Source organism: Dermochelys coriacea, chromosome 1 (assembly GCF_009764565.3).
Source record: "Dermochelys coriacea isolate rDerCor1 chromosome 1, rDerCor1.pri.v4, whole genome shotgun sequence".
Classification (NCBI taxonomy): domain Eukaryota; kingdom Metazoa; phylum Chordata; order Testudines; family Dermochelyidae; genus Dermochelys; species Dermochelys coriacea.
The window spans coordinates 233,696,349-233,710,053 of record NC_050068.2 but is presented as its reverse complement, the minus strand read 5'-3'; the positions used below and the strand labels follow the sequence as shown (position 1 = coordinate 233,710,053).

At 38.2% G+C, this 13,705-nt stretch overlaps 1 protein-coding gene across 1 annotated transcript in view; it reads right to left on the bottom strand.

The window, feature by feature from the left end:
* Positions 1-1,613: 1,613 nt before the first annotated feature.
* Positions 1,614-13,705, bottom strand: part of ETNK1 (ethanolamine kinase 1) — a 56,204-nt gene continuing 44,112 nt past the window's right edge. Inside the window, exons 7-8 of the mRNA XM_038386258.2 lie at positions 10,461-10,534; positions 1,614-9,394 (exon numbers count right to left, since the gene is read on the bottom strand). Coding sequence (XP_038242186.1) covers positions 9,322-9,394; positions 10,461-10,534 — 147 coding nt within the window. The 3' untranslated portion in view covers positions 1,614-9,321. The remainder of the gene's footprint in view (positions 9,395-10,460; positions 10,535-13,705) is intronic.

Below are 13,705 nucleotides of genomic sequence, written 5' to 3'. Positions count from 1 at the left end.
CTGCTCTGCAGAAGTGGGCCCTCATTCTAGCAGATTTTCAAAGCTTCCTCTGATCCACAATGATAACTCACTTTTAGTAAAATCATGAAAGTCAATAGAAGACAAGGCAAAACTGAAGGATTACAGAAAACCATGAGGATTCCAGAAGAGAGAAAAAAAACAGCTCTTTCATGTGTAGATTTAACTCTAGCACTTAAGTTTATTAAACACAATAAACTTAAAACTAAACAGGTTATACTATTTAGAATAAAATGGTCAGAGTTTATAAAAGTTACCCACTAGGTAACTGCAATATCACTACATTTGCAGCAAAGAACTGGAGGTAGTAAATGGTTTGTTCAGGTCAATAAAGGCCCAAGTGAAGCCAACAGAATTAAATGGTTTTAGATTATCAACTGTGAGTATTTATTACCATGAGCATTATTAATTATTGTAAAAGATGAGGGAAAATTCATTGTCACAGGAGAACAGTTAGGCAGCACTCCTTTATTGTATTTCTGATTTGCAAAGTGAGTTTCAGTATGTTGAACAATTCTTTCTGTATGTTAAGCCCATTGTACAATGGGTACAATTGAAACTATAGCATTCTCTAGTGTGAACATACTACAACTACTTTCCTAGTTCAAAGAAATATTCTGACAGTTAATGTTCTCTTTGAGAGCAGATGAAGGGCAAAAAGAATACAACAAAATATACATTTAAATTAAGTTTAGTGTCCATTGTAAGGTCACTACACAAGGCTCAAATACTGGACTTTGCATTTGCATTCATGTTTTTTCTATCTCCCCCTATATATAGGAAGTGTCAGACATTATTTCAAATGTATATGCATGTAATTGGGGGTGGGGGGAGAAATGTTGCCCTCTGCAATCTTATTCTAAATATATATCCCATTGACAGCAGTTGGCATTGCATGCACAATACAGAGAGCAGAATTTGGCTCAAGGAATATTCCCCCCCAACCCCATATGCTCATTGCAGACAGTTTGATATAAATAATTTGGCCACAACTAACAAAACCATGACCCATTTTTAGGATGGAACAATGGCAGAATGTTATTTGGTGTGGGAGGGGATGCCTCTCCAGTAAGATGTTGTCAAGCTGCATTTTAACACGTCAACTGCTATTAGAGCCTCGGAACACAAAGGGCCAAGATTGTGTCATCAGTTTGGGCAATAATCCCTACAGGTATCAAAGGGGATTCCTACTTAATGCAACACCGGTCTGATTTTTTTTGTGATAATCCAGCCCTAAATATGCATAGTAAAATCTACAGCATGTTTCTTGGAAGGTAGTTAACTATTGTATGTGCACTAGTCATTTGCTTGACTGCTATTAGCGCAGTGGGAGTCATACCTTCTCCACTCCCTCCCCCTTTTAAAACATGTACTGGTTAATGGCCCTAGCAATGTTTAATTTGTAAAATAGAAATGTTAATAGGCTTATAATTTTTTTAAGCCAAGTACCAGCCCCAGGGAATTTTTATTTCCAGATGAGTCATGAACACCTGGAAATGGGTGTTTATAATAGAAATATGTAGCCTCGACAATAGTTAAAGATAGCAGCATGCAGTAGCTCAACTGAGAAACAAAATCAAAATATATGCTAATAATGCAGTTAGAAACCAGCTTTATTGTTACAACCAGTTTTAAATTATTTACACAATTTAAATCTTTGAAAGATACATTCCTTCATTTAATCAATGGTAGAAGGCCTTTATTATAACATAGCTCCGTTTCGTTCAAAAGAAACAGTTCACTCCAGTGAAAGCTGATGAATGAACAGAACACATGTTAACTCTATGACAAAAAATTATTTTTTTTAAAGATTGGGACCATTTTATTCACAGGACATATGACTTAACAGAAACATAAAAATGAGAAAACAATGAAAAAAAAGTTGTGGAACAATGAAACGACATTGGAAAGTATTCCTATTATCCCATAGTCCTATCTTTACAAGTGTTACAGGGCTTTGGATAGCTGGCTAATACAAATTTGTGAACCAACAAATCTACTTCAAGTTATATTTGTTTAAGATACTGATACATTCTCAATGCTGAGACTAATCAAAGCTCTTATGTACAACACTGCGTTACACTACCACAGACTGTATCTGAGATACACAAATGAAAGAAGTGTCACTGCAACAACAAATAAAAAACCTCCACACACTTCTGACTGAAGATTTCACAGCTATGATCAGGAGAAGTAAACAGCTAAAATTATAACAAAGATTAGAATTTTTGTTTTCCAGTTTATTTTGTGCATTTGATAACATTGTGTTTGGCAATTTACACTGTTTCCCCCTATAAGTCACTTTCGCATTGTGGTTTGTGTGCATTTCTCCCCAGTTGTGTGAAAAAATATATATACATATAAAGATAAGTGATTTTAAAACAAAAACAGTCAGGGGCATTACATGAAGCTACAACTCCTATCACTTTGCAAACATTAAGTTAATGCTCACAACATCCATGGGAGACATGAAAATTATTCTCCACTTCTACAAGTTGAGGACACTGAGGCAGAAAAGCTAAACAGCTTTCAAAGGCCACAAAGGGAATCAGTATCAATTCCTGAATTAGCTGGTATTCATGGCTCTCAGTCCTGTTCTCAGACCATTCCTCTGACACTACAGGACGGTTTCAATCAACTTTTCTCGACAGTGAATGAAACAGCTATTATAAAAGCATCTGAAGGAAGAGTATCTTCTAGACTACTCAGCATTTTAAAGAATCAAATATTTCATATTATGCAAACTAGCCAATTGTGCACAGACAAAAATACAGTACAATACAGTTTTAGAAGATTCCCTCTGCTACTGTAACTAGGAAACTGACAAACTATACAAACAGCTCATTTGGTAAAGCCACTTGAAGTCAGACAATGAAATTTCCAGTGAAATCACATCACTAGAGCAACACCACGCAACTGGCACGTGAAAGCAATTTACACATTTTCTTTTCCATTCCAGAGGTCTGTAGGCCACAAAGTTAGTCATGTACCCTCTGGACTTGTGCGATTCTACCACCTCAGAGAGCCCCCCCTCATTTGAGCCGTTCAGTTAGCAAAAGGAACACCTACATGGCAGAAGAACACGGTCAGCCATTTGTTATCTCCCTCATAACCAACAAATATCAAAGAGCCTTAAATCCACAGTAGCAAATGTATAAAAAAAACCCAACACAGCTATGATAATGCACAACATCAGCACTAGAATCTCTGGAAATAGGATCCAACTCTTACTGTTCAGCAACTGTAATTACATCCTGCACTGTGTGACAAATGGTGTAGGACTAGGTGCTACTTTTACCAGTTTAGTACTTGCACATTTTTTAAGAGCAGCCTTTTCAAAGGGCATCTAAGAACATAGTAATCAAAATACAAAACATTAAAACCCACTGAAGAACCAGCCAACTCAAATTCACAGCCAGTTAGGATGCAGCCAACCCTCCTGATAGCCTTCAAAACAGGCCCCCCAACCAAAGGAATTGCATTCCATCTGGTACAAAGAACGAAGGTTTTACCAGGAAATTGCTGTTGTATTTCGTGACTATGTCTATATAAAAAAACAAAACAAAAATCTTTCGGTGGGAAGGAAATAATGGTATACTTTAACTTTTCTTAATCATCAACTGCTTTTTAAAGAAATCCAGGCTTCATCATGCTGGAATGAGCTCCCTTTCCTTTAAAAACTGATCCAGTCAGTAAACTGCCTAAGTATAAGGAGGTCAAAAACCAGAAGTCTAAACATGTGCTTTAATTGGATTTATTCCCTTCCCCTCCAATATTGCCCTTTTCACACTTAGGCCTTTGGGATCTAATTACCATCAAAACAGTGCCATTTAAGATCCTAGGCAATATTAACATATATATATTGTGTGTGTGGTATATTTCTATTAGATAGATTTGCACCAAGAGCTGTTTGTGAACTTGATAACCAAAATATTTGAACACTCCTACCCTCCATATTTTGTGTACCAACATCTTCCAGCAAATCTATTACACACAGCAGTGGCAAGAGGCTCAAAACTCTTCTGTTTTTACTGTAGATAGCTAAAGAACTTAGTTTAAAAATAAGGTAGACGGAAGTTACTGTATGTAACAAGATGTTCAGCTGGTGTACAAGACGGTATAAAAAACTTAACGCTTCACTTCTGAGGTTAATTCCCTAATCTCCAGGGGACTTCCTAAACCAGAAACTGATTATAATACTGAGTCTTTATTTCTTGTATGGTGGATACAGTGGCCATTAATTATTTGAATAGGCTAAGTTTGATGGGAATAGTTCTGGCTTCCAAACAGCGAAAGGATACTGCATCAAGAAAAAAGGAATTAATGTCCAAGGGAATTCAGTTAATATATTACAGTAAGCACTCAAAGGGCACGAAGAAACCGGTAGGTTGCCATAACTTCCCTTCAAAGTTGAGATACAGGCATCAACAGTTGATTATTTTATTAAAAGCGGTACCAAGTCTGCTTCAAACTATTGCTTTTGTTCAACTTGCATGCAAGACATCAATAAACATTTAAGTTTACTACAAGTCCAGGGAAGGCAGCTTTTACACTGAGAGGAAGTGATGTACTAGTACTCTATTTTACCTATCCAGGCTTGGAAAGGATTTGGTGGAAGAATATACCCAGCAGACACCAGTTTCCATAAATATGAGTGGGCTACTAGTTAGTTGGTACCTTAGCTACTGAAGCATTCTGGAAACTGATAACCAGAAGTATATTAATTATTTGGCCTTTTATTAAACCATACACAGCTGCACAAGAGTAATTACTCTTCCTGTCATTACACAGCTCATGTACACGGGAAACTTCTAATTTAGGAATTTGTCTATGTGTTCCCTTAACAAACTTTGTCACCACAGGAACAACAATACGTCTTAAAGAAGTGTACTTAAAACTTCCATGTGTTTTCAGCAGATATTACTGGCTGCCAATGACACGTGATGTATGACAACATTTAAGATGCGAGTATCAGATTTAACAGTTTCCCTATGTTGAAAGGCAATAAATTTACCACTAATTAGCATTTTTAATTTGCCCTGTTACTAGAATCGCTCTTCCCCCCACCTAAGCGTATTACTATTCATTTATCCCCAAAAGCAAAGGAACATAAGAACACATGGAAAGCAAACAACGGCAGCAGTAGACTATAATGGATACCTTATTAACATGAAACATAAATATGCTCCATTAAAAGGTAATGTATATGATCATCACACAACACAGATTCCTTGAATATGGTCAATTTAACAAAAAAGTCAGCACACACAAAGTTAGATTTTTTCTTTACATCAAAATTTCTACAAAATAGGGGAGAGTACAATGCAATACACAAGTCCATAAATGCAAGATACGGTACAATTCACATTAATTTACAAATGGTTATTTACACTGTTGTATATACATATCCAGTCAGACCGGGTTAATGTGAGTCAGTTTGACAATTCCTTTTTCAAATGCAGAAGAACGCTACATGAATGAGTTTAAAATTACATGACACTGGTTATTATTTAAAAAGCTCTGATGCTTAAGTGTCTTATTAAATCAGACATGGATTAACCTGGTCTGATTGTAGAAATGTGTCAGAAGAAAAATTCACACAATTCTGCTTTACAAAAGCAACCAGGCCACTATGGGCTATTGACTGATGCTGCACATGCATGAATGCCATTGCTAACAACCTTCTTTATATTTACAATATAGGTTTAACTATACAGTAAAAGTTATTACGTTTGGCATTCAAGCCTTTAGCTAAACAGAAAGGCAACAGAGTATCTCCTTGGCAACGCAAAGCCAGGATGGATGTTTCTAGAGCTCTGATACATTTTCCTTCTTTTTAAGTAGCCTTAAATTACTAAGAATGAGGAAATGAATTTTAACGAAGCTGGAGTTCCTTATTTTGAGGCGTTACTAGTTCACCCATGTTCAGGCGGTACGGTATCTGCAGTGACAAACCCAAGTTTGAACCCTGCAGTGCCATCCCAAGTTCCCACGTGAACATGTTTGCAGGATACCCTCTATAGGAGAGGAAATTCTGAGCAGTTCTGGATAAAACTGTTGAGGTATGAGCTCCAGATGACTGGCATTTCACTTTGGAAAAAGTAACTTCTTCCTAATAACATCTCTCACAAACAACCTGATCTAGGAATTTGAAGTTTGTTGCATATGCTGGTCTTAAATGGAAGCCACTGTACAGCCATGTTTTCTAAAATAGATTTTAATATGCAATATGAAAATGCAGGTCTCTACTATACTGCAAAGTCTCCTATTATAACTCTGTGATAAGTCTCGTGCTTCTTAAAAATGGCTCAGGCAAAGATTATTGTATTAATCATATCTTTGCCTCAAAGTGTTTTTGAGGTCTGTGAAAGGAGTTCCGTGGAATTTGGCAGCTCAACATGACTGAGGCTGACATCCACTCACAAAAAGCTTACGTTCTAAAGGAGTAACCTATTCCCCTGAAGAGATTGCTGCACTGTATAAACAAACACCTCCTTTAAAAAATTACAGTACAATTCCAAACTGAAACAGTACCAGCATAGGAAGAGCTACTAGGGCAGGGAGACAATGGAATTTATAAACTGCACAGGAGACACCCTAGCTCTGCCCTCTTCCCCTTGCAGAAGGAATGATCTGCTGTGTCACCCTCTTTTGGCCTGAATGGTTAGCCAATTTTCAAGTTCTAGCAGGCTGTTTCCATTAGGAGGCGAGAGTGATGATGTAATTAGGTATTTCTTTGATGCCATCCTGTTTGTACATTCTTTGTAAAGTCCTGCTTCCCACAGTAGGAATCAAACAACAGCTGTTTCTTTGCTCACAGAGTTAACAAGCCTCTTTCAGCCAGCACTTTACTCCAGAAGCTTTCATTCAGCTGTTTTCTCTGGGTCAAACTACCAGGGCTTCTTTGGACCTTGTGGTTCTCTCATCAGAGAGTACGGGACACTACTCTTGAGTAGCCAAAGAGTTTGAAAAGAATTAGGACTAATAAGAGCTGGACTGTACTTCAGAACAAACACACACTGCTGTATATATTTTAAAACAGTTCTCTTTGGGATAATTAGAAAGAGGAATCTGGTAAGTGTTCCAATTTACCAGGTTAAAAGTAAAAGCTAACTCCCACATTCTCACTCTCAAATATGTATGTGTTACCAACGCCAGAAATGAGATTGTCACTTTACTCTATCAGGAAAGGGATTGTTGTTGTTTTTATCTTGAAATAGTTTTTTTCAGGATCCAACACTGGTACTCAACTAAGTAGCACCTTACTCCAAGAGATGTCTTGCCGAAATTAAAGGGACAACTTACGGACCAAGATACTACTTAATGTGGGTAAGTGTGGAAGAATAATACTCTTAGCAAGGAGAGAACTTTTCAGGTACAAAAATTAAAAAGCTGTTGTCTGTCACTTTCATGAGCTCTAGCAACATCCTTGATAATGCTACAGAAGGCCATGCAATTTCAGTTGGTCAGTTTTATTTAGACTATGAAGAGAATCTGTCCAATTTAATAAACTACTTTAGTAAGGTACTAAATAAGACTTACCCACTTCCAAAGTTTCTTTTTTATGAAAAGTTTATCCATTTATATTAAAATTTTAAGAATGAGATTGTAAGAAATCCATGGTTGGAACCACCAGGGGATGAATACAAACTAGTTTTAAGTAAAACTTGCTTTTGTAAAATAACCAACCACCATTTAAAATGGTGTACAAGATGAAAGTTTTTCATCCATGTCATTGTTTTAAGCATCTTGAAACAAGCTATGCTTTTGTAAAGCCCATCTGCATTTGACAATATGCTATAGAGCAATTGTGAATAGATATCCTTGCCGAGTCTGCAGCAGGCTCCCCATAAAATCTACTCCTAAGGTGAGTGTGTGTTTGCACATACTGTACGTGCACACATGCAGACTTTGTACGTGTGGGCACTTCAGTGACCAAAGTGCAAAGTTTTTTCAGAGTAATAATCAGAATTGATTGACTGCTCAACAACAGCAATTTCCAAGATTTAAAGCATCATCCCCAACCTCTCTCAACATACAGTCACAAAGTAAACATTTTCTTTTCAATTCACATTTTGTACTTCAAACCATTCTTGGTATAATAGCTTTTTAAAAAACACTGAGGATGATCAAAGCCCCATTGTTCAAATCTCACACATTTCAAGAACATCCTTTGAATTTGAGACTTTGGGCTACTAATATTTTTGCTATCAGTACAGGAAGAAAGCCAGAAAATGTAATAGAATCTGTAACTACTGGACCTAAGTATTTAAAGACAAGAATCCAAGCTGGAAAGATGAGGAAAGAAGGAAAAAAGGTTTAAAAATCTATGTATCCTTTAACTGAAGTGGTATTGTTTTGCTCTCAAGAGCAACAGGATTTCATGTTCACTGTTTTAAACTCAATAGTCTATCCTGTTGCAGTAATATATATATAGTTCCGAACATGGAAGAGTTAAAAAAAAAATTGAAGATTTACTCCCTTCCATAAGGAATTTCTTGAGATTTTGGAATAGTGGTGTCTTTAAAATAAATGAAAAAATTTAACAAATAAGAAACTCTCCCATACAAGTTAAGGTTGGTATATTTCCTGTCAGATACTATACACATTCCTAAATAATCAGGTGGCCATAAAGCCTTCAGATTTTTACTATGTAATAGTAGCAGAAGGGAAGTCAAAATGCTGATATTTAACCCTAATAAGTAGATGGGCCTTGTTATAAAATGTAAAGTACTGTGATGTGGAAAATTGCTTTTATCCTCATTTTCCTTCCCTCAATTACTCGGTACCAGTGATTGGCGTTTCAAGAGTAAATTACCACTATTCATGGTTTGGGTTTTTTTGTATACAGTTAAAGATTAAGATTCTCTACTGACCATGTACAGTCTTTATATAAGTTAATGTCACTTTAATAAAATAAGTTGTGAAAAAACAAATCCTTTGGAACAGTTTCATTGCCTGCACTCAACCTTTACAGAAATTGATGAAAGCAGCAATGGAATCATGTTAAACTCATAATAAATAAATCACATACGACATATGTTAAATTACTTAAGTAAGGATTAAATTGCCATCTCTACAGCCTTAAAGATTTAGCAAGTTTCTAATCCATTCTAAATCAACAATAGGTATGCTCTTCTTATTAGATTTAACATTAAGACTTGTTTAGAGGCATCATTTGTAAAGCAAAACAACCAAGTGAACATTACAGAAATTAAACAAAACGTTTAGCTTTTTCAGTATCTGTTCTCAGAAAGGTTTCTAAGGATCGCTTATCCACTTGAGGATCACTGAAGTTCTTCGTTACTCGGGAAGCTTTAATGCTGTGACCTCTGGCTTCATTTTGAAATACTGGTTAAAACGAACAATTGCGTACCTGTTAAAAGGATAGAATTGAAACAAAAGTTACTAAAAGCTGAGAATTCCTTAGGAGTCTGATCATGTTTATGACAGGAATCTTGAAATCTTATTGTAAAATTTCACAACAGCAATATGCTTTTGTGCAGTATCATGTGATGCTTTTGTTTAGTTTATTGTGCCATCTACTGGTTACTATCCAGTGTCTTTTACATTGGAGAATCTTATGACTGATTCACTAGTCCAGTGAGTTTCAATACCAAATTCAAGTGAACAAAGTATGATCTCAACATATTATTTCATCAGCTTAATCACAAGCTGACTCAGACTAGTAACTTAACTAAACTAGCATCTTAACTGCTACAGCAAAAATTTCCAAAAAGATGCACAATCTTGTCATAATAAACTTAATAGGACTTTTTCTTCATATTGCAAGGGGCATTCATTTGACAATTTTAAACATTTTTCTTTTGATGAAACCCCACAACAACATCAGCTAGTACCTCAAGGAAAGACACTAAAAAGAAAAAATATTTAGAATTTATTAGACTAAATGTCCCTTGCTATTTGAAAGGAAGAATTTATTTATTTATTTATTTAATAGGAACAGATCTCCTGGTTCTTAAATCCGAGCTCTGCCATAAACACAGTGTATGACCAAGAGCAAGCCATTTACCTTCTGTGCCTCTACTTCTCCCATGCAAATGCTACCTACCAAACACATGCTTGTGTGGCTTAATAATTGTCAAGTGCTTGGATAATGCCTGCATGGAAGACACAATTTACTGGAGCACAATATTTTTTTTTTTTAAATATAAAATACAGGGTTGAATTTTCCCCCACAAAAAGCAAAATCAAATCAATCAATCCAGACTTTTATGGATGCACTGACATTACCCGTCTAATTGACTGTCTTGATAGAATCTCACTATAAAAATAATTGTTTACGGTCATCTCTGGAGCATCCTGCTTGAGCATATTATTAACAAAACAAGATCAGTTCACTCAGACTTAGTGTAGTTCTGAAAATCAGGATTTCAATAGAGGAAATAGATTAGTTATTTATAGATAGTACAGTCACTTACCCTAGAAAATCAAAGTCAATGGTAGAATATTTGGCTTGAATCAGAGCCCACAATCCCCAAAAGAAATGAGAGGCCTAAAGAGAAAATAATTGGTGAAAGCTTATTAGCTTAATGTTCTGTAAAGCACGTATATGTTAAAAGGAATGAGCAAAGTGGCTTGTCTGAACGACTATTCTATAAGTACAAAAAAAAAAGCCAAAAATGTTATTTTATAATTAAAGATTTTGTTCTAAAATGTAAGTTTTCTGAAACCAGATACCAGCAAGTGTTATAAACCTGAATGCTGTCATATTAGATGTGTACAAAAAACACTGTGATATGGGAATCACTTTCTAGAAAGGGTCTTTTTCAACAGCGTTAACAAATGACCTATGCTTCAGTTTGATAAAGAGAATTGCAGCAATGTATAACCAACCACTACAAATCTACATACTTGTTTGATTGTGTTTCAGATATTATTTGGCACCAGTATGCTTCACTTTCCAGTGCTGCTAATGGGACTAACCACTTAAAACTCAGCATTTTCATAAATTTCAAATCTATTCTGACCCCACTTCCTGTTAAAGTTTAGATAAGCAGTTTGTAAGCATATGTTCAATGTCAGACTGAAGCTATGGATTACATGAATTATACGGTTGCTAATGTGTTTTAATAAACTTTGAAACTTGTGTGTTGTGGCCATCAGCTTCACAATCCCCTTGTGAAAGATGCACATGATTTCTGGGCCACCCATGCTGCAAGTGATACTTCATACCTCTATTTATGTTCTGTAAATAAAAGCTTACAATAATGACCTAAATTGTTTCCTGAAGCATCCACATAATCCAAGTATTGTACTTAAGTTCCTTCACGAAGGCTGTACAGTGTGAGTGCACATCTGAAAATCTCAAAGCACAGGCATGTTACATCTCACTAATGCAGTTTTGATCTATTTGTCTAATGGTAGCAGTTTGGCGTTTTACACTAATACTCATTAATTCTAGTTCCTGTTTTTTCTAACGTGACCCCACACATTAATGATGTCTAGTCAACATTAAAGGAACCCTTATTTTTTAAATTTTACAGTATTTGTACAACATGTGTGGTCTATAGATCAGTCTTAAGCTGTTCAGTAACCAGAAACTCTCCCCCCCCACCCCCCCGCATTAAGATGAACAAAGTTTAGAGCTCATGAAAAAGACAGTTACTCACCTTTGTAACTGTTGATCTTACAGATGTGTTGCTCATATCCATTCCAAATAGGTGTGTGCGTGCCATGTGCACGACTGTCGGAAGATTTTTACCCAGCAACACTCGGTGGGTCGGCTGAGTCACCCCCTGGAGTGGCGCCTTCATGGCGCCAGATATATGGCCCAGCCGAACCAGCGCCCCCTCAGTTCCTTCTTGCCAGCTACTCGGGCAGAGGGGAAGGAGGGCGGGTTTGGAATGGATATGAGCAACACATCTCGAAGAACAACAGTTAGAAAGGTGAGTAACTGTCTTTTCTTCTTCGAGTTCTTGCTCATATCGATTCCAGTTAGGTGACTCCCAAACCTTACCTAGGCAGTCGGGTCAGAGTGAGATGTCGCGGAGTGAAGGACTGGTGAACCAAATGCAGCATCACCCCTGGACTGCTGAATTATCACATAGTGGGCGGCGAAGGTATGCACCGATGACCAAGTCATTGCCCTACATATCGTCTGTGTGGGTATGTGTGCCAAGCAAGCAGAAGATAAAGCCTGAGCCCGCATGGCGTGAGAGGTAAGGTACATAGTTGGGACACCAGCCAAGTCATAGCATGCACGGATGCATGATGTGATCCAGGACGAAATGCGCTGGGAGGAGACCAGAAGGCCCTTCATCCGGTCTGCCACAGCAACAAACAGTGGGATCGCAGCTGTAGCTTGTCCTTACGGAACACCGTATTCGGTGGTTCCAATGTGAGTGCCCTGAGCTCAGACACACGCCTCGCCGAAGTAATAGCTATGAGGAAGGCTGTATTCCAGGAAAGATACAGGAGCAAGCAGGTGGCCATTGGCTCGAATGGGGCAGCCATAAGTTTGGGGAGGACCAGGTTAAGATCTCACATAGGAACCGGTTGTCGAATTTGTGGGAACAGGCCTCCAACCCCTTGAGAAATCTGCTGACCATGGGATTGGAGAAGACTGAACGCCCATTTTCGCCTGGGTGGAAAGCCAAAATAGCTGCCAGGTGCACTCTGATGGATGATATTGCCAAGCCCTTGATAGATACTGATGCCTGTAGAGGGGCCATATAACTGAGCGCACCAGCAGGAAAAACGCTTCCACTTGGCTAAGTACGTGGACCTGATAGAGGACTTCCTGCTACCCAAAAGGACCTGCTGTACCAAGCGAGAGCAGCACAGCTCAGATTGAGTTAGCCATGCAACATCCACGCTGTGAGGTGGAGAGATTGCAGCTCGGATGACAGAGTCGTTCGTGGTCCTGAGTGATCAGGTCTGGCCACAGCAGGAGTGGAATTGGAGTGTCCACCGACAGCTCTAAGACAGTGGTATACCAGTGCTGCCTGGGCCATGCTGGGGCAACCAAAATCAGATGGGTTCTGTCCCTGTGCAGCTTGAGCAGGACCCTGTGGACTAGCAGGAATGGAGGGAAGGCGTAGCACAGGTGATCCTTCCACTGTATGATAAAGGCATCTGACAGGGAACCCGGAGAGTGTCCTTGAACAGAGCAGAACACTTGGCATTTCTGATTCTCGCGAGAGGCGAATAGGTCTATCAGGGGAAAGCCCCACTTCAGGAAGACAGAGTGGTACTAAGAGGGAAAGCTAGGGAGAGTGGAGATCAGCTACGCTGCACTCCACAGTTCCAATGACTGTCACGGGCGGTAAGAAGGAACTGAGGGGGCGCTGGGTCGGCTGGGGCATACATCCGGCGCCATGAAGGCGCCACTCCAGCGGGGCGCCTCAGCCAACCCACCGAGTGTTGCTGAGGTAAAAATCTTCCGATGATTGTGCATGCGGTGTGCACCTAATTGGAATCGATATGAGCAAGCGCTCGAAGAACAATGCTATATAGTCTGAAAAAGACTTGTATAGCTGCAAATCTAGTTTTACTAATTTAAGTAGATGGGACAGCTGAATATAATTACCACAGTTGGTACTAACAGCGCTAACAACAAATAAGCAGTATTTTCTAATAAAGACTCTTCTAGTGGATCATCCTCTTGGAAAGCCAACCAAAATTCCTCACTGTAACTACCAGCCTTTGCCAGAAAACTGGAGAA